At 41.6% G+C, this 22435-nt stretch overlaps 2 protein-coding genes across 3 annotated transcripts in view; one reads left to right on the top strand and one right to left on the bottom strand.

The window, feature by feature from the left end:
- Positions 1 to 388: 388 nt before the first annotated feature.
- sctr (secretin receptor) lies at positions 389 to 14922 on the bottom strand. Its single transcript, XM_030787627.1, has 13 exons — positions 14809 to 14922; positions 8250 to 8364; positions 5789 to 5884; positions 5196 to 5302; positions 4833 to 4942; positions 4534 to 4666; positions 3931 to 4084; positions 3326 to 3386; positions 2426 to 2495; positions 2209 to 2300; positions 1208 to 1346; positions 1073 to 1114; positions 389 to 553 (listed from the first exon to the last, which is right to left on the bottom strand). Exons 1-13 carry the CDS (start codon positions 14920 to 14922, stop codon positions 389 to 391), a joined length of 1398 nt encoding a protein of 465 aa, XP_030643487.1.
- Positions 14923 to 19806: 4884 nt separating this feature from the next.
- LOC115823595 (muscleblind-like protein 2a) overlaps positions 19807 to 22435 on the top strand; it is a 30282-nt gene continuing 27653 nt past the window's right edge. For both annotated transcript variants that reach the window (XM_030787656.1, XM_030787655.1), the window contains exon 1: positions 19807 to 19994. The gene's annotated coding sequence lies outside the window, so the exon portion shown is untranslated. The remainder of the gene's footprint in view (positions 19995 to 22435) is intronic.

The raw sequence follows: 22435 nt of genomic DNA, 5'->3' as shown, positions 1-22435 counted from the left end.
AAGATTAAATATGACTCCTGAATCCAAACTTCCACCGAGCTGATGAAGCAGTGGCTGCTGGTAGTTCAAACAGAGAGAGAGAACAGTGATGCTTTCTTCGATATGGCCTCCCCAGACTGCAGCGGTTACGTCGCTGATTTAAACCAAACAGGAACTTCCATGAGATGCTATCCCGAAGAGTGATGTCGGGTGAGCGGGTTTGTGTGGCCGTGAGGTCTGAAAGGTGGAACTGGAAAATGAAACTGTCGGAGTGCGGAGTGGGGTTAGCCAATGAGGTGGAGACCCTTCCAGAGCTCCTCAGGCTTTGGTAGTTGATGGTTGAGTTGTTTCGCCGGAGCTGGACCTGGAAAAGGTTTTTGACCAAACTGGCAACGTTGAAGGTGTCTTCTCAGGCCAAACTGGAGTTGTGGACGGTGGGGGCGCGTGGTAGCAGGGAGATCTGTGTGGGGGGGAGACCGCTGTGACTCAGAGAGCTGTGGTGGGTTTTAGGGTCGCCATGGAGACTCTGACTCAGCCGCCACTTCCGCCAACGCCTCTGGACCTCGTTCTGCACCTGCCATTGGTCAGGGTCGTAATGACGAAAAAAAAAAATCCGTCAAATCAAATCAGAGGACGGTAAGTCACTAACGGTGAAACTACATAAAACCAAATCTGCATCGATTTCACATTACGCTTGACGCACATTGGTACTGACTCAAACAGGACTGATGATTGAATTTTCAAACACAGAGGTAATGAATGAAGTCTCTGTGGAGGTCTATGTTTCATGTGTCATATAAACCACACTGCAGTTTTAATGTCAGAGTTAAAAAGATAAATATATGCACACGGAAAGTAATTTAATTTTTTTAAAGTGAATTAAGATTTTCAGATTCATTCAGCCCAATTTCTGATTTTTCCTCTTTCTTCCTGAACTTACCTGGTTATATATATATATATATATATATGTTTTATGAATGAACTGAATAAGTCATTCTTTCATTTAATTACTTAGCTGTACAATGAATTTACATGACTCAACATTTATTACAATTTAGAAATGGATTTGACGTTTTACAGTTCAGTGACTCACCTCCCCGTTTAAGAAACAATAAAGTACAGCCACAATGAAGCCCTGTAACAGACATGAGAAGAAATGATGAAGTTTATATGAAACATAATTCGTGTGCTAAAAATATCACACACCGAAGTAAGATTAGATCGTCACCTGTGTGGAGGCCAAGGCCAACTCAATAAAATTCCAGATTTTGAAGGTCAGGACACTGACTTTGTCAGGGAAGAATGCAAACAGGATATACTGAATGCCAAAGAGTGACACTAGGAGAAAGGTAGACTTGGCTAGTTTCCTGCAGACGGAGAGATAGGATGAGTCAATGGATGTGAGAAGACAATTCAACAGAGACATATCCATCTGTGATAAAACCATAAAACAGCAACAACAACAACAGTGCTACTTCATATTCACATGTTATAAAATCATATGACAACACCGCCACCGCCACCACCAACAACAATAACAACAACAACAACAACAAAAACAACAACAACACCAGCACCACCACCACCAAGAAGAAGAAGAAGAAGAAGAAGAAGAAGATCACAAAGACAGAACCTAACGTCTCCCAGTGTAAACTTCAAAGCTAGACTGTTCAGCCCATATTGTGAATTGTGAAGGGGCTTCACGGTGGTTTGGTGGCAAACACTGTTGCCTCACAGCAGGAAGGCCCTGGGTTCTAAGGCCCTTACTACTCCTTTCAGTGAATTTGACCAAGGCCCTGGCAAAAAGACCTGTAGCCCGTCCCCAGGCAATGGCACAGGCAGCAGCTACCCACTGCTCATAGCTCATAGTGTGTGTGTGTGTGTGTATGTGTGTGTGTGTGTGTGTGTGTGTGTGTATGTGTGTGTGTGTGTGCTCACTGGTGTTAGGATGGGTTAAACGCAAATGCTGCATTTCACTGCTCAGTGTGTGCGACAAATAAAGCTCTTTTTCTTCTTCTTCTTCTGGTTGATGGTGACATGAAGCCAAGTCGTCTAAATTATGAAATTATAAAGCTGTGTTTAGATCTGTTATGAATTAGCCACACCAAAACTTTGTTCCATGAACAGGCCTGTGTTTATGGAAGGGTTTTTGGTGTGGTTTCCTCTTGTTTAAATGGTGCCTTTTGCACTGGTAATACTTTTGTGACACTGGCCAGCATGTGTACTCACTTGCACTGCGTGAATTCATGTCCGTGCATATCTGGTGTCCTGAGCTTGCCAACCAGTGTCCTTATGATGCATATGAAAAACAACACGTTTACCTGTAAAAGAGTTTTTATCGTTTCACTCATTTAAAATGAACTGGCTTTGGAAGAGAACAGATGAATAAATACAGAAATGAACAGTAAAAAGTATATAAAACAGCATGTAAATTTGAGATACAGACAATAATAAAGAGGATGACAGGAACCCTTAGGATCCACCAGATCCAGCTATGGCTTCTTGTCTCCCAGCACCTACAACACACACACACACACACATACACGCACACACACACGCACACACACACACACACACACACACACGCGCGCGCACACACACACACACACACACACACACACAAACACACACACACACGCGCACACACACACACACACACACACACAAACACACACACACACACACACACACACACACACAAACACAGACACATGCAGGCAGTAAGACGCAGTGCCATACCATATGCAGGTATAAAACCAGTTCGTTTTAAAAGATCTCTGAGGTTGATGCTTGCGATGGTGAGTCAGCAATTCAGTAACCCGCGACGGCACGCTACCGCCATGAAGTGGTGTTTCAGTTTCACACAGAGAAAAAAGGCATTGAAAGGGAAGGAACAGCAATGCTGTTCCTTTTTAAGTTCTTTACACATACACATACAAACACTATAACATTACACAGACATCGTTTATACTGTGAAGATATCCAATTAATTACAGAGTCTTCCCTCCCTCTCGAGGCCTGGGTGTTTTATAGGTTGTTTAACCGAATGCGCCTCTGTTGATTATTTGAATAGTGTCAGAAGATTTATCCCTCAGCAACAGGGGGAATAAAGTTTTAATGAAGTGTTTACAATTTCACGTGCACTCCAAACCATTACAGCAACGCCATAGCTTTAAATAATATTTCGTTTTTTTTGCGTGGCTTTGTGTTTAGGTTTTCAGATTTCAGATGTGCAGAGGGGCAGATCAAATGCACAACATTTCCTTTACATAAGGCAGAGTTACGTTGCATATTAAGCGGCCACGCGTTGAGAGTCTGTGTAGTATAAGCGAGAGAATGAACTGACCCCTCGTCCTCATAGAGGTATTTGGCCACACTCCAAGCTGTTATGATGACCATGGGAATACCTGTGGGACAAATCAGAAGCAGCGATTATTCATGCTCTCACAGAGAACAACCTAACATGTTCGAGGGGACAAATGAACTGGAGCTTGGTTTGGGAGGATTGCAACCCTGCCGAGGACAGCGATTTTTAAATGCAAACAGAAAAAGGATAGTTCAATTCATCGCTTCAGCAGTTCCTTTGATTCTACTCAGACAGACTACGATCATCTCATAATATCCGGTGTCTTCAGTACCGCTTACGGCGAATCCTATTGTACATTTTAGCTGTTAATCTTTGTTAATCTACGTCATACTTTTTAGGGTTTTGTAGAGTTCTGGTGAAATCTCAGTGAAGGACAGCAAAAGGACAACAGGGTCCAATGTCAATTTGACCTCATCCCACATACAATTGGGAAATACATCTCAAGAGGTTCCATCCTGTTTGTAAACACTTGTCATGCCCCCCCCCCCTTCTTCCCCCTTCTCCCCACCCTCCCTGAAAAACAGACCCAGACTGGGGAACTGGGGGGTGGGGGGTGGGGGGGGTGGAGTGGAGGATGTACAGACCCCAGCCAAGCAGGATGTACCAGTGGAGACATTTCTTCTGGGAGTAGATTGAGATGTTGATCAGGCTGTGCAGGTAGTGGCCCTCCACCAGCAGCCAGCTGTAGTTGGCCAGGATGCAGTAGTTGGAGAACATGAGGGCCACCTTGCAGCCAGGCTGAAGACGACAGGGAAGGGTCAGAGAACACAGAGACACCCAAACCACAACAATCGCTTCATTCAAACCCGACAAAAATAGACTCGTTTTGTCGTTCGACGACATTCCACTTCCTGCCGTTCGAGGGAGAGGCCGAGACTGGTTGTCAAACAGACCAGCTGTTGGTCTGACGCCTTCGCCGCGGTCATGTGGGAACGCTGGCTTATTCAGTGATCGTGGAGATGGACGGCTGACTGAAACGATCAGTTATTCGAATGTTGCGACGATGCAGAAATTTGTGAGGGGGAACTGACCAAATTGCTTGGGGAGAGAGACATGAGCAGGCATGACTCCATGCTCATTTTGTACTCTGCCTCTATTGGAAGTCACTTTGGATAAAAGCATCTGCTAAATTGGAGAAATCTAATGTAAAGCAATACATGTAATGTAATAGAGCTGTGATGTAATACCGGATGGGAGTCACAGAAATAGTAGTCTTCTGATGGTTGCAACGCAGAGTCTCTGATGAAGATGAAGATCGCTCTGAGGATGAAGGACACGAAAAGCTGGATGTGAATATAGTTCCTCGTGCAGTGAAGTTTCCTGTGGAGAAAGAGGCCACTGATGAGCCCGTCAAAACCGGTAGCGTTTCATCCGAAAGAAAAAAAAAAAAAAGCACATAACCCAGCACAGCAGCGCACTTGTCTGGGACCAGCTGGACACGGCCGTGCTGAAGTGACACGGCGGAGAGATGAGATGCGGCTCTTACCTGAACAAACACAGCATGATGATAGCGATGGTCAGGGAGATGAGAGACACGGTGTAGCCCACAGTGTACATGACTTTCACAAAGAGGAAGTACTCGTGAGACACCAGCATCTGCAGAACATCAGACAATGCCAAGACGGAGCTCAGTTGACTACACTCTGTGGGCTGCTGCATATGAGTGTGTGTGTGTGTGTGTGTGTGCGTGCGTACATGTGTATGTGTGTGTGTGTTTTAGCAAGGGTGGGTGAAACGCTGTTTTAATTTTAAGTTCATGCATTTTCCAAGCCTGACATGAATTTTGCCTCTACGGATAGGTGACATGTCAGATTTTTATTCATACATATCTATACACATACACACACACCTCTGAGGAGATGTAGAAACTGTCATTGAGTAGGTGTCCACAGGCAGTGTCATATGGTGGGAATGGTTCCGTCCAGCCTTGCTCTGTGCAGTTCCTCATCACGCTGCCTGTAACACAGGGAGAGTCATTATGACGTCACCTCATTATGGATGGTCATTATGACATCACCTCATTACGGATGACACGCACATACATCCACGTACGACCCCTTCACACATTACACCTCCACAAACCTACAGCTTCTATGCAAAGCCTTAGACATGTACAACCCTATAGAAGATTTTCAGACTGTAGGTTCACTACAGCGATCCATGAGTTTTAATAATGTCACTTAAACTTGTTTTAACGGCCCAGCGTGTCTATTCTGAAAAGTAAGAGTTGCAATGCATGTTCATGTTGCTCCTCCCCCTCATTTCTCGTTGATTGCTTTTTACTATACTGTAAAACTGAAAGTCCCTTTAAGCATTGGGTAATATCTCATATATATGGAGCTCTTTGTTGACGCTCATCCACCTTTACCCCTCCTGATCAGGAGCGCCGAACGATAAGACCTGGGCCGACGACAGGAGTTGTTCCAGGTTCTGTGACTGTACCTTTGACCCGCAGGAATCGGGGACACGGCTGCGGGACGGTCTCCCCGACCTTTGCCCGCGGCCAGCAGTTGAAGTGGTCCCAGAAGACGCCGCATTCTGGGGGCAGGAGAGGAATAAGACACCGAGCCGTCACTGAGGGTAGCACTCTTTAGCCTAATGCACCTGACTGCAAGGCTGTTACAGTTCTGTGTTTTTGTTTTGTAGGTGTACAGTTAGCGGCGCAGTTAACCTCCTGCGCATAGATCTTGAAGGGAGGTGAAGCAATAAACAGCTCAGTGAAAAAGGTGAATTACCCAATGACGGCTTTAACAGTCCTGTCACTGAGTCACAAAAACAGTGAGAACGAAAACGCCCCATGTTCCCCTTATACTCCTTTGCTAAACATCTGATATTACAATTTTCAATGTTCCAGCTGTCGTTAATTAGTCAGATTCTTAAAAGGAGACTAATTAGGAGAGAAAAATGAATGCCACTAGGTGGTGCCCAAGCATTTGTTCAAAAAACAAAACAAAACAAACAACAAAAAAAAAACCCCAACAACACTGGGCCAGTTCTGTGCCAGCTGCTGTCTAATGAGGCTTGATCTACAACTCGAAAAGACATTTTATTTCTGGTTACAAAAAAAAAAAAGTTTGACAAATTGCTTTTAACATCCTACGACTGGCCTTAAAACATTGCAACATATTTTTTTAAAAACGTCAACTCGGATGTTTTATGAGCTGTTTCAAAAATATTCAGACTGTATTAGACTGCTGACCTTACCTGCGGATAGACTTCAATCAAGTTTATGACTGTGTGGGACACCTGAGGATACGCGTTTGGATTCCATGCCAGATAAGTTTTATGTAATCAATCAGGAAATGGAGGACGTTCGCCACTTGAAACTAAATGGATGTATCCTCAATGGATATACTCTCTCTCTCTCTCTCTCTCTCTCTCTTTGCACACATGAATGAGAGAATGTGATTCCAAAGTGCTCTCTCCCTCTACCTCTGAGAAATGTCAGGAAAAAGCATCTTACGATACTGTTATTGTAAGTTTCACTTTTGTTTTATGTGCTGTGCCAAGTAACTGAGACTTGTTGAAGTACTTCTGCAAGCCCACGTGAAATACAGAGCGAAACATCAGGTCCTCATGTGAGCTTGGTACTGAGGAGTTGCACTCTCGGTCGGTGTTGCCCATACCGCGCCTTTGAGAATGACATGGCGATATTGACTGTTTCCTGTGCAACATAATGCAAAAACAGTTCCTTCACTTTCTCACCTCCAGGCCATCAGGAGCGGCGATAAGGGTTTTCTGAGCACAGGTGAAATATGACCTTGGCTATATGGACTATACCAATTTTCACTCTTACAGGTGTGGCTACATTCAAACAAGAGCGCTGGCTGTTGGTTTAGTCCCAGGAATGTTATTATTATGAATAATAATAATAAGAGTAAAAACATCGCTCCCCTCTAAGGTTTGCAAATATTTGTAGTTTAAGTATTCCACATTACTGTATGTGTATTGAAAGATTTATGCAGCGGCCTTTAAAACCAGTCGGCCCTGATCGCCTTTACGTCACCGCAACATACAACATACATAAACCATTCAACCCTGCAAGCCACTGGAAAACTACGCCATTTAAAAACTCAAGGACCGTAAAATGACCAGACTTTAAAAAAATAAATAAAACATCTTCTCTCTAAAAGTGTAGGTGTCATTTTCATCAGTGAGCACAGATATTCTGCAAGTTAATGCTCTTTCATATGGCATCAACATTTTTCGACAGCATGACAAAGCAATTTTTTTTTTTAGCGGTGTAGTAAAGCAGACGCGGGAATGCTGCCAGACTTCACGCAAGTGAAACAAACGAACACACACAGAAACAAACTCCGAACAACTTTGAATACCACAGCAATTTCATGTCAATTGCACAAAACTGTAGGAAATAGTAAATCTGGCCTTGTTTGTCTGTATGGAATGTGCAGAATAAACTGATCCTATATCAGCTGTTTGCAGAGAGGAAGGGGAAAAAAACATGCACCCAGTGAATGACTGCCGGACGCATTTCCCACAATGGATGGCCGTCTACTTCTTAGGAGCCAAGGGGGCTGTGTGTGTAATGTGATAATAATGTGATATGTGACAGTAAGTTTCAAATTATGGAGGTCATTGCCACGCTTTCCCCTCCATATCACATTAGAGCAACCAAAGGAGAAGAGATGAATGATAATCACTGTGTTTCTCTACAGCTTAGCACACACACACACACACACACACACGTGTACAAATCCGTTAAGTTAACTTCCGAAATCGTTTAGGACAGTATCTGCTTGTATAGGAGCTGACCTTTGTTATTTGCTTGTTGGCTTTTTTTTTTTTTTTTTACAGGACTAAAATACCTCGCAGCTGCCTTGGAAGCAATCTCTTGTCCTCTCTCTGAACTTCGCATGCCAGCCACATAGACTTCATCAGTTACCTGCTTGTGTGGATCCGGTGAGGGTCAGGTTGTCTTGACGGATCGCATCGTTGCAACTCTCTTCCTCTTTGAATGTGATGAAATCCGGATCGCATTCTGGAGGGATGGCCCTTACCTTCAAATTTCAAGCAAAAGAGAAAAAAAAATCAGACTCGTTTCTCACTACACACCAACAGAAGCAGTTAAGAGACAAATGCAAAACAATGCTGGCATCTTCAGTATTCTAGTGACATGACGCAAGTGTGGCACTTTTTAGGCTCGGATAAAGAATAATTTAGCGGCAAAGTAGTCAAAGTAGTGCCGAGTCAGTCAGCGTTTGACAAATTCACCACCTTACATTTATTCAATTAGTAGACGCTTTTATCCAAAGCGACTTTCTAGACAGGCAAAATGCAAACCAAACAAATAAACATTAAGAATCTGGATGTTGTATAAGTGCCACCGTTAAATTCAGTATTATGCCATGGATACAGATACACATACAGACTCATGTGCACGCGAAAATCTTCGATTGCATCAGGATTATTCTACATTCTACATAAATTAATTTAACACATTCATTTAAAACATTAATTTTGATGCAAGTCTGTTCATCTTTCTTTTTCTTTCTTTCTTTCTTTCTTTCTTTCTTTCTCTGTCGCCGGATGGCACGAGTCATGTTTAATCTTAACGACACGTTACAGTATGACTCTGAAGCTCCACGGTGAGGAATACATGAGATAATCAGTCACTATATGAAGCATTCGAAATCATTTAAGGATTTGACTCACGTGAGAAAAAAAGTGTAGTAGAGCCGCAAAAGCGACTTCGCACAAGTACGCAGTTATCTTCATCTACAGTCCAAGAGAAAAAATCGAGACGTTATGCAGATAACAATCCGATAAAGACCTCTGATATCACTCCTATGAACAGTCCGGCTTCTGCGATATTTTCTGTCTCATTACACGCTTGGTGATGAGCAACGTATTTTGACAAGTATGTTCGCGGAGGAACCATCCGTCGTCTACTTCACTGTGTGCGTGTAACACACGATCTGTCCAATCCCAAATTAATGTGGAAGCAAAAAGGAATTACATAAAAGTCTGACGGACGGTAAGTATCACACAGCCGGCCATCACACCGAAAAGGTGAAGTGGAAGAGACTTTTGTTCCTAGTCTTGAGAGCAAACTAAACCTTGTCGACCCTAGTTACCGGGACCTTTGATTTACACACGACCGTAAAATTGAGATTATAGTGCAGATTGAATGCCCTCTATCAGAATTAACCAGATCACTCCCGCGCCGTCTCGCTATGCAACATGATGCCAAGTTTTGTTTTATCTGCCACACAATAGATTCGCGTGACCGCGCAGCAGGTGTAGTATTCTGAATGATCAATGTATGTTTTAATGTCCATAGTCTAATGTTCCTTGTTGCTCTCTCTCTCTCTCTCTCTCTCTCTCACACACACACACACACACACACACGCTCTGTGTGTGTTTTTCTGACTCTGTTTCTATTCTGTTTCTAATACAAGAGAAAATGGACGTTTTGAGATCACGTTTAGATCTGCTGCGTTATTATTTCACATTGTTTACTCACGGGCCTATTAATCAACAGAAATGCGGGGTCAGTTTGTTAGTTCTGGTACTCTCTGGACATCTATCTATACTGATCAAATTTGTGGACTTCTCAAGAATTGGGTTGCAGTTGTCCAGTTGTGAGTCTGATCATGATTATATTTAATCTTTTGACTGAGTTTGGTGCACAGCCGGTAGTACACATGCTGGTAGTAAGAAAGAAAAAACAGGGGGTATGTTAGGATCATTCTGCATATTTATTTCCATTAGTAAATGGAAATTTGTAAATGTTTCCATTAGCAAATGAGTTTTCGAACTTAAGAACTTAAGAACTTAAGAAGTAGCCTGAACTGTTGAATTTCAAGTTCATGTGAATGTCTTTGTGAGAGTCTTTTTAAACAAAACAGCTGTTCCATGAACATAGGATATTAGTTAAAAGTAAGATTCATGAACACTGAGAATCATCTCGGTGAATCAGCCCCAGAATCTGCATGTGCTGAAACGTTGGAGTTGTTTGCTAACAGACTGACTGTATTAAAAAAAAAAAAAAAGGAAACCTTGGGTGTCCAATATGACAATGGGACAGTTGTAGTATATGTAAAAATGATAAAATGGTTAAAATGGAAAAAAACGCATTCTAGTAAGTGTACAAGTTCCTTGCTCCTGCATCACCACGGTCTCCCTCTCTTTCTCTCTCTCTCTCTCTCTCTCTCTCTCTCTCTCTCTCCCTATCTCTGTCACTTGCTTTTTTTTTCTCAGTGTTTAATAACGTGTGCAGTTTCTGTGGAGAGCTTCCCACCGTATTGATGCTCTAAAACACACAAACACACCTCTCTCTTGGTTTATAAATCAGCGAGACAGGGGAAAATGCCATAGTGACGCTCTCCCGCAGAGCTCCTCGTCATTAGATACTCTTTGGATGAGTCGTGATAAGCCACACCACAAGTGCCTCGCAGATAAACATTATTAAAACCATATAGTTACCAAAGGGTCATAAACAGCTTTTTCCAACCTTCTATGCAAACATCATATGTGAGCTGAACACAGGGGTACCTGCGCTGAGGAGAAATTCAGAAGGATGAATGTCGGATGTACGTCCTGACTTCACTCACATGGTGGTCAGGACCAGGTCTGTTCAGATAGATTAATTCACGCGGTAATTAGTGTGTTTGGACAGATGAATTCTTGCCGCAATTATTCTCTCTGTTGTAAACTGACTGTCAGAACAGAGAAAGCAGACTGTGCTGGATCCCTATCCATCTCAGGAAATCATCTGTCCTCGAAAGCAAAACACACTGGCCACATTTCAGCTTCTAAAACGGGATAGCGCGGACCACGAAGGAGAGAGAGTGATGAGCTAAAAGGGCCCATTAGAACAGCGCGAAATAATTTTACAAAACTGATTAGAGCATTGGACGTTTAATCATAAGTCGTATACGATTCACCGTGACGGTCTAGTTCAGTGTATCTTCACTTGCTGTCAAATAAAGCAAAACAAAACAAAAAATAAAGTTTTAATCTCTAAAATCATACAAACTCTTTTTTTTTCCAGTGTTCACATCTCAGAGTTTTCCGCTGGTAAACATCCACGGCCCCAAACAAATTCTATGACACGAAAGTTGCCATGAACGCTGCAAACGAACACGGAAACCCGCAGAAGAAAAGAAAAATGTTTGATCTGGCGTCGTCACATAGAGAATTGAAAAATGGTTGTTTCACAAACATCTGCTGTTTGTGAAAATCTGTCTCTGAAATGGTAAATATAAGCTGTTTAAACTGCAGTGTTGGATGTTGGTGAGTCACCAGGACTGTGATGAATTAGCTGCATGTTTATTGACCTTACCTGGTCACGTCAGACCAGAAATAATAGCTCAGTTCTCATCAGGGGCCCATTGGACCAGATTAGCTGTGGCTGCCCAAGTGCCTGTCTTTGGGTGCCATGGAAACCACACAATAAACAACAAAGCTTACCATAACGATGGTAAATAATGTTATTTATTATTCCATCCATGGCTCACTTTGTCTTAATCAACATGAAGGACATTGCTGATAAATGATTTGTGTAAGGTACAGTATATGTAACAACAAAAGTGTTCAAACACTGGTCATAAACACCAAACAGGCATTTCCAAGAGAGGAACTCAAAAAGAAACCCTGTCTGCTTCAAAAATTGACATTTGCTGCTAAACGTTAATAATCCTGCTTAGCCTTACATATCCACAGAGACATTATTCCCAGTGTGCAGTGAACTGCCCATTTCTACTGGGGGATGTGGTTCAATGGTTTTCCAAACAGCTTTTTTTCCCCCCATATTTTTCCTCAAAAAATTCTCGTGTTTCAAAGTTCCCTTGATTGGTGATGTGAGGTGATTGCTATTTTGGTGGTGAATTTCCAGGTAGACAACTATTAATACGTCAAGTCGTTAAAAAAAGCCGTTTTCTTCTTAGTTCAAGGTCTTCTGTGTAACATATGCTGATTGTGTGTGAACTCTCACGGGTGGTGGATTGAAATGGTTTGTGTTACCGGGCTTTGAGGCACATGTGAGGCTGTTTTAGATTCAGCCCATGAAAGTTGCACGCTGACTGACATGCTTACTGGATTTCAAAACGTAAATATCAAAACACTGGTAGATACTGGTCTCCTGAAATAACATAACTGTGTCAGGTTAACAACATGGACGCAAAGCCCAGAGGATGTTCCTATGCCAACAAAGGTGAACTTTCCCTTTAAACTCAATAATGTCTGCCCTGTTTGGAATTTAATTGCCTTTCTTGCTATGCTCTTGTTGGTATGTTTCTTTGTTTGTTTGTTTGTTTGTTTGTTTGTTTTTACTATGTAAATCTCGTTCCTCTGCTTTAGCATAGCTGTAAACTCTCTTTAACTTCACAGGGTTGAGTGTGTTGTGTGACTGCAGCGGACTAAGCCAAAGTCTCACATGTGTTCTCTGTGAAACAGCACAGAGCGAAGTGGTTTGGTGAGTTTTATGGCGTGTTGATATTGGCTGCATATTGTGTGTGACCAAGTGGTCGGGTTTTGTTTAGTGGTACACAGGTTGTATTCGGTGGAAGTGCTGTATCTTACGTCTGAGGGTTTCTGCCGACACTCCAGGACTTTACAGCATGGACTGATAAGAAACACTGACAAAGTAGATCAGAGATAGCACCGAATGATATACTGTGCACTGGGTGACAAGAACATTCATAAATGTTTATAGACAATGACTTTATGGCAACAAACTCTTTACTGATTTTAACTGGCCGTGGTTAAACAATAACAAATTCTGCCATCAGATTACTGTAAGCGTTCATTGAATGGAAAATGTAGACCAAAAGGTAGATCATCGGGATTACTCCGCAATGAGACGTGTAAAAACATAAATTAAACTCAGCGAACAGCTAGACGTAGAAGTTTGCGTTTTGCTTGCTTGCCTGCTTCCCTTGTGGTTGGCATTGTGCCACGCGAGAACTTCGATGTTGCTCGTAAAAGAAATCGTTAAACTCAGCTCTAACAACAGGCAAACTTTCAATCCTGGTGTTTGTTCAGTTAGGCTATATTTAGGTCCTGTGCGGGACACCTCGTTTTCGTGTAATTCCTTGGACGTACAGAATTCACGGCATGCATGTCTGCGCCTCACAAACAGACTCGGTTACCGTTTTCATTCATTTCTCCAGGGCCTTTATCATACCCAGGTAAATCATATCTGTCTGCCACCGAGCATGACCCATGTGAACTTAAAGTGAGTCAGATCATTAACCATCGTGTTTCCACACATAACTTGATTACGACATTGTTGTTTTGACAGGATCCAAACCCCTGTTGACAAGGTCACCAACTACAGAACACTGTGAATGAAGTAGTTAAGGCCTCTGAGTGTGGAGACACATGTAACCAGTTTTACGCCGATTCCTTTAGTTTCAGAGAGTATGTGTTATCTCATGTCTTAATCAATGAAAAACAAATAACAGTTCTACTGGACGATCACAATGTATGGCTGTGATTTTGCAAGCTATTAATAATCTTTATATTAAAAGCAGGTGTTTCACCTTAAAATAAAAGAAAAAATATCTATGAAGCATATAGTAGAAATACCCACTAAACCAATTAGACCATGCACACATGTAACTCTTTGCCATCAGATGTGTCATCAAACATAAATTCTGTTCCTCATTTCATCGCTTGCAAATTAACAAACGGCTATTCCTGTCTTATGTATGGCAAAATCCATCCGTGAATATACTCTTACAGAATGGATATGAATTCTGTTTTCCCTGCGTGTGCTTGTGTATATGAAATACATACACAAAAAAAAACCCATGAGGAGAGAATTGATGTTTACACAAAATCATTCTGTCGCATCACACATGACCTTGGCCCAGTTCGGCCTCTCCTCTCCTCTCCTCCCCGCCATTGTTCCACTGAAGTGAAATCAAACAGTCCACTCTCACCTCTTTCATTCAGATGAAGAACCAAATTCATCCGTTCACGAGACCCTCAGACTTTGGCCTGTGCATTTGGTCTTGTGGAGGACATGACTAAACCTGCAGACAAACAGTTCTGTCACATCACTTTACACTCTCATTCTTCATCACACACACACACACACACACACACACACACACACACACACAGAGAAAAAAAAACAAAGACCTTGTAAACCGCCATATATATATATTTATTATATATATATATATATATATATATATATATATATATATATATATATATACACATACATACACACACACACACACACAGAGAAAAAAAAGGTAAGGACCTTGTAAACCGCCAGGTAGTGTGTGTATATATATATATATATATATATATATGTATGTATGTGTGTGTGTGTGTATACACACACACACACACACACAGATAGATAGATAGATAGATACATAGCTAGATATAGATGTAGATACAGCTAAGCTGATCTGCTGAGACACATATTTATGGTCAAATTCCAGTGCTTTGTTTAACAGGCCAAATACAACAACATGCCAGACCGAACCTCGATGGAACTGCTGTTGCTGACTGCCAGAGGAGAGCACTTCATCTTGCCAGAGCTGGGCTCCATCGCTGCCGTATTCTCTCCTCGTGCTGTATCTGCTGAGTCTCATCCCGGTATATTTTTAGTCGCTGCACACTTTCAAAGCAAAAATGTAGCAGAAGAACAGTAAAAACATGAGCTCTAAAGTTGGAATAGGCAGTGGACAGAATTTAAGGGTGTGCTGCGATTCTCAAAACTCAGAGAACTTTCCTGGACTTGAACCAGACCTACTCTCACTATTTTTTCTTTTTTTTACTCACATTGTGTTTCATCAAAGTCTGCAGTTCTTGAGATGTGTAAGTGTTCAGTGCTCCTCTCCTCCAAAACGACCGAAGCAACAACAACAACAACAACAACAACAACGTTAAGAAAAACGTTTGAAGAACACAGGAGAATGTGGTGTAAACCTTTGGTGTGAATTTCATGGAAGCCATGTTTCTGTGGAAACTGTTTTTATTAATAAGAGGACACCCAAGCCTTGAAAGCATACAGACGGCTCACAGGTATTCTGAGATGAGTTGTGGGAATGTGCTTCGTGAGGTTTACCAATCAATTTAATCTTCAGCGCTACACTTACCTTAGCAACCTTAACAGTTCGAGCTCGCCGCTACCTGTGCTAGCTGATTATGCTCTCACTATCTGAAGCCAATGACCTTTGAAGTATAAGGGGATCCATATTCGTTCATATCACCATACCTGGCATTCTTTTTTAAGCACCTGTCATTAGTCATCATTCAGTATGGATTTGCAGTAGTTTACTCTTACGCTTTTCTTTCTTTTTTTTTTTTTTACAGAACGGTGTATTCAGTTCCTTTAAGTGCTACTTCATACTTTCTGATACAATTATCAAGTCATTTCTTTCACTCTTAACACAGGCTGGTATTCGAAATGTATAAATCCACAGCTGAAAAGCCCATCAAATAGATCTTATCAGGTGTTTGACAGGTGAGGGCTGAAACCAGCTGAAGACGCCCTGATTAGAGCTGGACAGGGAAGGAGAAATAGGAAGAATGGCGTCCAATTTCCTTGTTCCTTTGTTCCTTCTAGTGCCTTGCACTGAAATGTACAGCTGTTCCACAGTTACACCTACAGCTCTCTTGCATGTTTAGTTAAATATGTGTCCAGACAATGATTAACTGATCAGAGCATATGAATGTTAGCTTTTCTTTAGTGCAGGTTCCGTTTAGGGAAACAGGTATTTCTATATCTGTAAGGGAGGAGACCACAGGTGACTCAGTCTATTCCAAAATCTGAATAACAGTCAGATCAGGTCATGACACTAAAGTGTAAGCTAATCATTTACTAATTTATTTTTCGTTTAAGGATCTCGGGCTAGTTTAAAGTCAGTTGAGGCATTTATAAATTCGCCAGCTCGAACCTGATATATCGATACTATAAATGCACAGATATTTGGCTTCTGCTTCCACCTAGTGGTTCATAAATGTAACTACATTAAGAATGCCCGAATTCCTCTCGGATCAACACTCCCTGCCGTTTGAAAAATAACGAATAATCTGTACAAGTTCGTTAAGTGACCTGTACATGAGGGAAAGTATGCTACATTTGGGCGTTGGTTTGATCTTTCTATCAATAATACCTTGGTTTCGCAGTCAATATTTTTGAATAGGAATTACCATTTTTTACACTTGCGACAGACTACCTCAAGTTCTCACTGAGAAGGTCAGGGCATGGCTTTTCTCAGGGCACTATTTTATCACCATTGGTATACTGATGACTTTGCGTTTTCATGATCTAACAAGCACGTAACTAAGTGAAGTATTTTCACTTGTGTTTTCTCGAGTGTAGATCTCTCTCAATAAATCCACTCAGAGGCGAGCCACATACAGTATGTACACACAAATACACACACACACGCTCTTCCGCTGATTACAACTACTGACATAAAACCATTTTCACATTCCTCCCCACATGGCAACATTGACTGGTGAATTCACAAACCTCTGAATAATATTGTGGATTTGTTTTATGAGACAAATGTTTGCGTAACAGAAATGCCTTCGGGGAGATATGGAAAGAGTTTATATGGAGGCAACTCAAAGTATGGAAACCACTGACAAAATGGTCTCCTTCCCTGATTAAGAGCTATCTATCTATTTATTTATTTATTTTAAGATTAATAAATTGAATACCATGACTGTCAGTAAACAAGACCATATTTGACACCACTCAGCCCATACTTGAGATAATTAGGGCTTTTGGACCGGACTGAATCGGGTGCACCGTGTATCTTCCTTATCTGAGAACTTCCATGAATCTGACAGATATCATGGCAAATCATATATCGGGAATACATGCGTTTCCTTTGCTATTTTCCGTTGCTCTCCTGCTCGCTAGGCTTCCATTCCAGCTGATAACGTTCACCGTGACCAGCATTAGCGCTCAAGATTACTGCATCTCACACAGCCAATAGCACAGACGAAAAACTCTTCACTACAACATACTAATTAAACGCAGTGGCACCTTTGAATTAAATACTAGTCTCGGTACTCAGTGCAACCGTGTGGCTGCGGTATGGAATGTCCAGTGTGAGAGAGAGAATATTGCTGATGGTTTGTACTGTAATCTCGTGATTGGTTGGTTGACTGGTTGGCAAGGGAGCTGCAAAATGTACAGGATACTGTGAAGCAAGATCAGCAAACTTTCCCCACAGTAGTCTGGCATTTCAGTCTGCTTTTTTCGTGCCCATAATAACACAGACTGATCATTCCAGACATACCACTCTCAATTAAGTGGAAGGAATGTGTTTGTGTCCATGAATACCTTTCCGAATCCCCCATAAAACATCCTGCAATGGCTGACTGCATATAGGAGTAATGGTTTTGAGGGTAAATCGTAAAGAATGGCTTAAGAAGATAAGACGCATCATTAGAGCTCAACAGAGCGTATAAAGCCAGTTCACTGAGACGTATATCACAACCCATATTTCTTAAAATGCTCTATATTTCTTATGTCTAATTTATACGTATACCGTTTTAATACATGGTCATAGGTCAGGCCAGTCAAGTAAAAGAGACAAAAGAAAGAAACGAAATGAATTGCAGCTTGGAATATCAGCTGTTTGTGCTCATACATCTGTATGTTCTTAAATCTGGAAGTGAAAGGAAATATAAAAGAAAGAAATATAGACACTCTCTCTCCCTCTCTCTCTCTCTTTCCCTCTCTCTCTCTCTGCATCTCGCTGTTCCCCTGGTAACAAGAGGACCCTTCTCATAGTTACTGACATTCATTTGGATCATACCATGTGGCTATCCATGGGGTTTATCGATGGTTTTGAAATAAATTTCCTTTTCATTTTGGTGACGTCTGACAAATCACAAACCCAATTAGAATTGTAGAATTTATGTAACCTTCGAATAGTGTCTGGAAATTTTGCAGTCATTTATTTTTTGGGTGATATTTAATTGTGGGCCCCCCCCTTAAAAACTTCCCGGCGGTTCCTGAAAAACAGCTTTGAGCTGTCAAATGCTTGTTGCTTTAGTAAAGTAGCTCGCGGACTTTAAAGTAACGGCGAGGAAGCAACATAATGTTATTTTCAGTTTAGTTCACGTATATCTGGAAATGCGGTCTTAACATTTTTTTTTCTGAATTCACGCAAAGTCTTATTTGAACGGGCTTTATTTTCAGTCGATGTCCTGCTTGATTTGCTTTCGCTTTCCATGTATCCGTACTGAGGGCTCGTCGTGTAGCTTCGTGACTGTTGGTGGCTAAGCACTTCGAAGCGGAAAGATTCGTGACTATGAGGTAAGCAGGTGGTCTTCTTTAGGTTAGCTCAGCAGCAGTCGGGCTAGTTTAAATCCGGACTATTACTTACTAATGCGTTTTAGATTCCCAGCCCCTTGGGTGCGTGGACCACATATGTTAGTAACTGTAAATATTTTCTTATCTAATTTCTCCATGCTACCGAACGTGTCGATTCACGGAGACAGTTGGGAGTAATTTCTCGGTTCATAAGCGTACCAGCTAGCTTGCTGGCTAGCAGTACGTTACTTTCCGATGCCAGTGGGAAAGCCTAGGGTTTTTTGCTAGCACACAAGCTAAACCTAGCCACGATGCTCCTATGTCTAGCGGTCTGTAGCGAGGTATAGAAGTTAGTGTGGATAACTTGAGGTTTAATAGCAAGCTAATTAACACTTGACCGAAATGTTGTCAGCTGCTTTGATAAAGAAAACCCAATCGGAATTGTCGAATCATCTGCCAGGTCATACAACTACATCTTAATGTCTAATATAAATTCAGTGATTAACGTTCTGAACTTACATTTATATATTTTAAAGTTCCATGTGAAGGATATGTCAGATTTCAGATGGATGAGAATATATGTAATAACACATGTACCTTCTAGATTGGACTGCAAACGTCTAAATTTCCAAACGCAAACATCTTTAAAGGACTTTCTTTAGTTTTATGATAAGGAATAGTATTTTATTCCTTGTAAAGCAAGGGGCATGGAGCATATCCAGGTCTGTTAAGCTGGTCAGAAATGATCATCCTTCTAGAAATGTTTAATTAGATGTATTGGGGTGGAGGAAAACATCTTAAAAAATTATGGAAATATTTTGGTAGAATACCATGCATCTCTCAACATTCAGATATCTGGGAAATAACATCATTTGCACTTTTCAGAAAAGCTATACTCATGTGTAAATTGCGTGCAGTTTAACCCTAATTAAAATGACATAATGCTGTGTTAGATGGATGTGACTGTGCTTAGGGAAGAAAGTTCAGGATCAACATATTACAGTCATCATCAAGTTCAGGGCAACTGTAGCTACTTTAGCCTATCAGTCATTGCCTTACAGCCAGCAGGTCTATCTCTCTGTTGTGATTGGTCAGGACGCGATGGGAGGGTCCTGCTGGAGGCGGGTGCGCTAACAGGAAGGGGGTGGCTGGGAATGTTTCAGACAGAGTTAAGCAGACAGTCTTTTTTTCCCCTTCTCTGCTGTCGATGAAAGAAAACCCCTGTCTAAGCAGACGCAGTGGCCGTTGTGGCAGGGGAGGGCGATGTCAGAAAGTTCCGGGGTTATTCCTACCTGTAAACCTTCATTAACACTTGTGGATGCTCCCTGGTCTCAGACTGGGTTTTTACGGAGAGCGTGGAGAGCAGGCTCTGTGCAGCACGAGGTGGGAGGATTGCTTCTCTTTCCTTATTTCCTGACTCTGTAAAGGAGTTTACTGCTGTGTGCTCAATCACAACTGAGTGAGTGTTTTGAAAAGAAAAGGGGGAGGTGTGGTTTTCTGTAAATAAAGCTGGTTGTGTGGGGCTGCTGAGGTGGTGTGTCTCAGTAACACGTAACAGTGGCATGAAGAGTGCTGCTCCTGTCTGGGGTTGCTTACCTCCCTCATCCTGACAGTACAGAGAACAGTGCTGCTTTCCTCTTGCTTTTGTAGCTTTATCCTGAGTATCGTACTCATGCTTCTCTGTTTATCATAGTGCTGATGTCCTGTCTACAGCCTGTGAAATCCCCACAGTAGTGAGTTAGTGTAGCCTGGCCTTCATGTTTTCAGCCTAGGAGAGCTTACAAGCTACTCATATCAGCGTTGTCTAATTCACATATCACTTTTATGTCGGTTCACTTCGCCCTCTGATCGGAGTTATGTTGTGGACCACACCTAAATTACGTAAATTGTGACTCAGAATGGAAAACAACAGGAAAGCTGTCTTGCAGTGCGTAATGGTTATGTGTGCACATATAGCCTATTGCCTACATGCTCTGGTTCTAAATCTAATTCTGTCTGATTGTTCTCTTGTTCTCTGTTTCTTTAGTAGAGATCTCAAACCTTTTCTGTTCTACTTCAGTCAGTGATGTTCTGTACCCGCCTAATTTCTAAATGTTGCCTATGGCAGGGGAAAGACCAGTAACGGCTTCATTTGTATCTGCAGTTTTCGCTTGGAACAGATTGGAAAATGGAGCTGCAATGTTGCACAGAGGTCTCTGTGCCGTCTTCATGAATGTCCATGCACATTCGGAACGGGCTCCTTTTCCTTTTCAGAACAAGAACAAGAACCACCAGACAGATGTAAAACATGACTGAGTTGTTACAATACACCAATGAGAATGTCTGACGTTCTTCTGTTGAATCACCTGCTTCATGCTTTTGAATGCGTTTTGCCTCCTCGCAAGGTATGAAAGTTTTATAAGACCAGAGGACATGGATGACAGTTTTGTTATTTTGCCTTGCTCCTGCTTTTTTCCCACAACTGGAAAGACAAACTGCAGCAGATACAGAAACTTTTCTCTTTTTCACAGAGTCAGAGTCAAACTCAGCATGAGCAAACCGGTCAGTCTAATCAGCCAAGGGCTCATTTCTACTGTAAAATCTGAAATGCAAAGCAAACTCTGCTTCATAAGAATATCACTTGTTGGGTTTCGTTTGTTGTGTCCCATGCTTTTTTTGGCTGGTTCATGAGTTTGGATTGTTTTTGGGACATTTTCAAAAATAACCCTGGGTTTGTCTTTCAAGCTTCATAATAATGTTAAAACGAATATGTTTTCTTCGTGTTTATAAAAATCCGTTTGGCCTCTGAGCTACATTTGTCAGATTGTTCAAACAAATTGCTATTGAAATCTTTATTGATCTGTTATTCTGCCGGCCGTGTTTGTGCTGGTTCTGTGATAGAGTTTAAAGTTTTTGTTTTTTTTTTCCCCTGCATTTCAACACTTTCGCTTAAGGGTGTTTTGCCAAGAAATCATCGCCAGTTTTCGTAACCAATAAGATTTGCAAACAACAAACTGGTTTGAGGGCAAAACAGTGTATTCACAGTAGCTCTGACAAAGACTGGTGGGGGAGGGGGACACCCACTCAGAGACAAAGGTCAAAATATCAAGCAGCATAATGTATAGCAGCCATGTCATCCTTCAGCCTGTAAAATACTCTGCTTAGGTGTAAGCTCTTAGAATATTTACATTAACGTCACTCATATAGAGGAAGACTAGATGACATTATGAATATCATTGGCTGAAATATTCTCATTATTAATTGAACTGATATACACGGCTGGTTGAGGTTTCAGATTTTCTCTCTCTCTCTCTCTCTCTCTCTCTCTCTCTCTCTCACCGTTAAAGACCGCAGATGCTTAAACCTGATATTCTTTTTTTTTTTTTTACTGGCTAGCTAGGAGCTTTTTAGGTTGATCTTGAGAGAGATACACACATTTGCCCCAATTACATCTTAATCCTTTGGGAGAACAAAACATTTTTCATTAGTAAAATGAAAGAGTGCTCAAAAATAGGGTGATGGCTTTGTCCTACTTTTTCCCCCTTAGCTGTGCCATCTATGATAGAAAAGTTATTGACGGACTAATTTATTTCATCCATATGGAAGTGGCTCTACATTTGTAAGACAGAAGTATGGTCTAAATTTAGACTGCTCTCGTGAAATAACTGACCACACACTCACAGCTGAACAGTGAGGGATCTAATTGTGTGTTTTGTGCCTGTGTGACTGAACATATTCTGGGTAACCCATCCAAGCTGTCATCGCTGTCGCATTTATTGCTTTTACTCTTTCCAGCATTGATCTTGTTTTGCTTTATCTGTTTGGGTGAATGTTTAGCTGGGCTG

The sequence above is a fragment of the Chanos chanos genome, chromosome 10, assembly GCF_902362185.1.
Source record: "Chanos chanos chromosome 10, fChaCha1.1, whole genome shotgun sequence".
Lineage (NCBI taxonomy): Eukaryota > Metazoa > Chordata > Actinopteri > Gonorynchiformes > Chanidae > Chanos > Chanos chanos.
This window is presented reverse-complemented; position numbering and strand designations above follow the sequence as displayed.

Coding starts and splice junctions, on each gene's coding strand:
- sctr (XM_030787627.1), bottom strand. CDS start 14,922: ATGAGACTCAGCAGATACAGCACGAGGAGAGAATACGGCAGCGATGGA. Junction 8,365..14,808: donor AGCAGTTCCATCGAGGTTCG/GTCTGGCATGTT, acceptor TGAAATTTGAAG/GTAAGGGCCATCCCTCCAGA. Junction 1,115..1,207: donor TGGCCTTGGCCTCCACACAG/GTGACGATCTAA, acceptor TGTCTGTTACAG/GGCTTCATTGTGGCTGTACT.